This window comes from Mustelus asterias, chromosome 20 (assembly GCF_964213995.1).
Source record: "Mustelus asterias chromosome 20, sMusAst1.hap1.1, whole genome shotgun sequence".
In the NCBI taxonomy this organism is placed as follows: domain Eukaryota; kingdom Metazoa; phylum Chordata; class Chondrichthyes; order Carcharhiniformes; family Triakidae; genus Mustelus; species Mustelus asterias.
In genome coordinates, this window is record NC_135820.1 from 73958451 (window position 1) to 73964450 (window position 6000).

The window sequence follows — 6000 nt, forward strand, 5'->3', positions numbered from 1 at the left end:
AACTAAGGGGCATAGTTTAAGAATAAGATGGAGATGAGGAGGATTTCCTGCTCTCAGAGGGTCGTTTGTGTTAGGAATTTTCTTTCCCACTGGGCAATGGAGACTGGGTCAACAAAAATATTTAATTAGAGATGGGTAACAAGCACTTGCTTAGCCAGCGACTCCCACATTCCATGGAAGCGTTAACTTTTAAAAAAAGGAATGCAAGAGAAGCTGGCGAAGGATATCAAGATGTACACAAAGGTTTTAAACATAGAAAAATAGAAGATAGGCGCAGGAGGAGGCCATTCGGCCCTTCGAGCCTGCTCTACCATTCATCACCATCATCGCTGATCATCCAACTCAATAACCGAATCCTACTTTCTCTCCATAACCTTTGATCCCATTCCAAGGGCTATATCCAGCCACCTCTTGAATATATTCAATGTTTTGGCATCAGCTACTTCCTGTGGTAATGAATTCCACAGGCTCACCACTCTGGGTGAAGAAATGTCTCCTCATCTCCGTCCTAAATGGTCTACCCTGAATCCTCAGACTGTGACCCCTGGTTCTGGATAGCCCCACCAACGGGAACATCCTTCCTGCATCTACCCTGTCTAGTCCTGTTAGAATTTTATAAGTCTCTATGAGATTCCCCCCTCATTTGTCTGAACTCCAGCAAAAACAATCCTAACCTAGTCAATCTCTCCTCATACATCAGTCCCGCCATCCCCGGAATCAGCCTGGTAAACCTTCGCTGCACTCCCTTGAGAGCAAGAACATCCTTCCTCAGAGAAGGATGTTCTTGCTCTCGAGACCAAATCTGCACACAATACTCCAGGTGTGGCCTCACCAAGGACCTGTATAATTGCAACAACACATCCCTGCAGAAGCAAAAAATAGTCAAATGTGACATGGGCCCTTTAAAAAGGTGTGGCTAATATGTGACATGGGCCCTTTAAAAAGGTGTGGCTAATATTGCAGCAGAGGACAAGGAAACGGCAGATGTGTTGGACATTACCTTAGTGTCCACCTTCAAGCAGAGAAAGAATTTAAAATACCTGACAACCCAGGGAAACACTGAATCAAGGATTGGAACTCTTGGGTCTGGAAAGGGTAGGCCATTGATTCTTTTGAGGAAGTAACTCAAGTGGTGGAGAGAGGATTGTCCATGTATGTTGTTTATATGGGACTCTAAAAGCATTCGATGTGGTTCCAGATGAAAGACTGTTTGCTAAAATTAAAGCTGATGGAAAGCAAATTGTTGGCCTGGTTGGGAAGATGGTGAGGTGATAGAAGATGGAGAGCTAGGGGCAATTAATATGTCCTTTTCCGCACCTAGAGACGCACTAAGGCAGATGTTTGGCTGTTTTCATAGCTAGTACATGGCGGCACGGTGGCACAGTGGTTAGCACTGCTGCCTCACAGCGCCAGGGACGCAGGTTCGATTCCCGGCTTGGGTCACTATCTGTGTGGAGTTTGCATGTTCTCCCCCTGTCTGCGTGGGTTTCCTTCGGGTGCTCCGGTTTCCTCCCACAGTCCACAGACGTGCTAGTTAGGTGCATTGGCTGTGCTGAATTCTCCCTCAGTGTACCCGAACAGGTGCCGAAGTGTGGCGACTTGGGGATTTTCACAGTAACTTCATTGCAGTGTTAATGTAAAGCTACATTATATATAAATAAACTTTAGTAATTCCCGGAACAGGTCGCTAGTCTGTTGCCAGGGGCTTATAGCTTGAGGGGCACCATTCCACATCAAGCGTGGCTGACCAGGAGTCTCTCCTGCTCTCACCGTCAGCCATTGACGCGTTTGGAAGGATTTTGCAGGTTGGCACTCAACCTGTTGGCCGTGTTGTGAACGCACCTTCCTTGGCGGTCAAATCCTGGGGTGGAACTTGAACCCAGTACTTCTGGCTCAGAGGCTGGGATGCTAACCCACTGCGCCACAAGAAGAATGGATATATTCTTGAATTCAAAGGGGCTGTCCCATTCTGAATTCCAGAAGGATCTGTGCCGGGACCTTATTATGATTTGGAATGCGCGGCCTGAAAAGGTGAGGGAAACAGGTTCAATAGTAACTTTCAAAAGGAAATGAGAGAAATTATTGAAATGTTGATTAATTGAACTGAACTTAATTGGAAAAACCACTGGGCTCAGGAGAACGAGCCGTGGAAATGGAACTAACCAGATGGTTCTTTCAAAGGGCTGGCAGAGGCTTGATGGGCTGGATGGCCTCCTTCAATGCTGTATCAGTCACTGATTCTATAAAAGCAGGCCTCAGGAGAAAACTCTTTCCCTTACTGTTTTTTTTAAAATATCGCTTGATGCCACGTAGCAAATCTTCCAAGATTAATAGGCTTTTAAATCAACACTTAGTGAAACTGAGAACTTGCATACTCCCCAGAGGCATCAATTGTTCAATCTAAAAACATTATTCCAATTAGTCCTCGTTTAATACATTTATACATCAGCACTTTTGTGGTTTAAAGAGTTATTACTCCTGGCCATAAAATACTAATTATATAATCATCATTTTGATGATTCCAGGTTATGTACAGATTGATTTCATAATATTCAATCTTTTTTTAGGAGCCAAGTTCATTCCAGCTAGAAACCTCCTTCACGTTTTGCAATTTGATGCAACATTTCTCTAATGGACAGGGAAGATGGGGCCCCATCCAAAAGGTGTCAGGTGGGATTTCCCAGACTCCCCCCGCACCGGTGTATTTTCTGTTGACAGAAGCGGTTCACCATTGGCCACTGGCAGGACCTTCCAGTCCCGCTGATGCCCACAGTGCTTTGCGTGGCTCGCTGACCCAGTGACCACCCCCACCTCTCCTCCCCTCCATCCGTCACCACCAGGGGCCCACACTGCAGTGACGTCACTGGTGGGACTGGGAGATCCCACTTGTGGAAAGGGCTTGAAGATTCAGCTCCTTACCTCTGACAGTGCAGTATTCCCTCGGTATTGCATTAGATTTCGCACTCAAGACTCTGGAGTGGGTCTTATGAACAAGGAGCAGGAATAGGCCATTCAGCCCCTCGAGCCTGCTCTGCCATTTGATAAGATCATGACTGTAGTCTCAAATCTGCATCCCACCTTCCCCCAGCCCTCCCCCTTCCATATTCTATAGCCCTCTTGCTTACCAAGAATCTATCCATCTCTGCCTTAAACTTACAATCCTCTGACTCCAACACCTGAAACTGCCCATCATATCCAGATGTTTCCCATCAGACCTGCTGGTGGTGTGTGGAAGGTATCAATCCATGGCGAATAAGGAGCTGTGTACTAATGGACATTAGAAAGCTGGGGTCGCTGGAGAAGCTTTGGGGAGTTTAGAGTACTAGTTGCCTTGGCCACACTTGGAGAACTGTTTGAACATAAGAACTAGGAGCAGGAGTAGGCCATCTGACCCCTCGAGCCTGCTCCGCCATTCAATAAGATCATGGCTGATCTTTTCGAGGACTCAGCTCCACTTACCCGCCCGCTCACCCTAACCCTTAATTCCTTTACTGTTCAAATATTTATCTATCCTTACCTTAAAAACATTCAATGAGGTAGCCTCAACTGCTTCACTGGGCAGAGAATTCCACAGATTTACAGCCCTTTGGATGAAGAAGTTCCTCCTCAACTCAGTCCTAAATCTGCTCCCCCTTATTTTGAGGCCATGCCCCCTAGTTCTAGTTTCACCTGCCGGTGGAAACAACTTCCCTGCTTCTATCTTATCTATTCCCTTCATAATCTTATATGTTTCTATAAGATCTCCCCTCATTCTTCTGAATTCCAATGAATATAGCCCCAGTCTACTCAGTCTCTCAGGGAGAGATTGGGAAGAGATATGAAGTGAAAGGATGGCCTAGGTGCAAACCCATACCAGATGCTAAATTCTATGGCTGTGGAACCACAGAGAGATTATCCCACAGCACTATAGACAGATTATCCGTCCACCATCGTCTAGCATTATGTGGGAGCTTGCTGTGTGCAAATTATCTACTGCAATTTCCCATACATTTCAAATGGACTGCAGTGGCTGTGGAGTGCTTTGGGGCATCCTGGGGTCAGGTAAGGCGCTTTATAAATGCACGTCTGTTTCATGACGCCAAGCCAACATTGGTTTGTTGAATGAATTAATATTGCGATCACTTTATTGGACTGTCTGCTTCCTTTCTGTGACAAGCTGTTTCTTCCTAATCATACAGATCATTTCGTGGATTTTATTTTCCGGGACCTTGTCGTATGTCAAGGTGATGATCGGAGTGATTTTTCGTGATGAGAGTCACAGCGCCCTGGTGTGGTGTGGAGCAGCAGTGCAGCTGGGATCCATGATTGGCGCATTGACCATGTTCCCCCTCGTAAGCGTGTATGACATTTTCCACTCCGGGGACATCTGCAGATCAAATTGCCCCTTCTAACACCCCCTTCAGCCCCCAAATTGAATTGCCCCTTCTTATACCTCAACCCCAAATGGAATTATCCCTTCTATCAGCCCCCAACCCAAATCGAATTGCCCCTTCTAACATCCCAACCTCCAAATCAAATTGCCCCTTCCAACATCCCCCCACCCCCAAATTAAACTACTCCATCAACTCCCCAAATCGAATTGCCCCCTCTAACACCCCCAATCCTCAAATCGAATTGCCCCTTCCAACACCCGCCTCACCCCAAGCCAAATTACCCATCTAACCCCCCCACTCCCCAAATTGAATTGCTCCTTCCAACACCCCCCTCACCCCCAAACAAAATTACCCCATCTAACCCACCCAACTCTCCAAATCGAATTGCCCCTTCCATCACCCCCAATCCTCAAATCAAATTGCCCCGTCTAACTCCCCCAATTCCCCAAATCGAATTGCCCCTTCTAACACCCCCATCCCAACCCCAAATCAAATTGCCCCTTCTAACACCCCCATTTCCAAATCAAATTGCCCCTTCTAACACCCTCTCACCCCCAAATCGAATTGCCCCTTCTAACACCCCCATTTCCAAATCAAATTGCCCCTTCTAACACCCCCTTATCCCCCAAATCGAATTGCCCCTTCTAACACCCCCATTTCCAAATCAAATTGCCCCTTCTAACACCCCAAAGCACTGCCCCCCACAAAAAAATGAAGAAAGGAAGGAGGCCATGATAACGAAGAAACAAAAAAATGTTCAAAACCGTTGATGCTGCCAGTTCAGATGGAAGGTCATCTCAACCTGAAACACTAACAATTTTTTTCTCCACGGTTGCTGTCTGACTTGCTGAGTATTTCCAGCATTTTCTATTTTTGTTTCCATATCGACTGAGTGTTCTCTGCGTGTCACTGTGTCAACACGCAAATTGTCTCCATAATGTCATTCACTGATCACAGAAAGTAGATTGTAATCCGTAACCTTCGAAAGTTTGAATAAGTTCATGGGGTTTTCAATGTATTCCTCTGCTTCGTGTCAGCACACAGTATATGCTGAGCCTAACAGCTAGAAACATTTCCAATAGCTACTGTCCTGATCAAAGTACATAAAAGTAAGATTAAATGCAAGAGATTTAGGACAGAGAGCAAAAAGTATTTCATTCAACAGGGAGTTGTGAGGATGTCTACTAAACTCTCAGATTTACTGAATAGGATGTCGATAGTTTAGAATAGATTAGTTGGTGTTTGATGGAAAAGGGGAGGTGCTTACATGGGATTTGGACAACTGTTTGTTTAAATACCTGCACACAGTTAAAGATAAAATTTATAACACAGAACATAATGTAATGCATTGAAAACAAGTATAATTTACCCAATAAAACTTGTTGCTCAATGTTAGAAGAGCCAAAGACTGTAAGATCTTGCACCCGTACACCTCAACACTCCTGTCAAGATCCTAAGGATTTAATTGGAAATTTTGCCTGAGTTTTGGGTGCTGGGATTTGGCAGTTGCTGCGAACATGCTTTGAGTCTATTAGAGATAGAATGTGGGATAGTTGCAGTGTTCACTGTATGTCATTTTAACTAGAAAACTTATGAGTATTTACCGCGAGTCTTAAATAGCAAGACA

General features: G+C 45.3%; 1 protein-coding gene across 3 annotated transcripts in view; it reads left to right on the forward strand.

Moving 5' to 3' along the window:
- slc52a3-1 (solute carrier family 52 member 3-1) overlaps positions 1 to 5594 on the forward strand; it is a 63052-nt gene extending 57458 nt beyond the window's left edge. For all 3 annotated transcript variants that reach the window (XM_078236869.1, XM_078236868.1, XM_078236867.1), the window contains exon 4: positions 4179 to 5594. In XM_078236869.1, coding sequence (XP_078092995.1) covers positions 4179 to 4391 — 213 coding nt within the window. In that variant the 3' untranslated portion in view covers positions 4392 to 5594. The remainder of the gene's footprint in view (positions 1 to 4178) is intronic.
- The last annotated feature ends 406 nt before the right edge of the window (positions 5595 to 6000 follow it).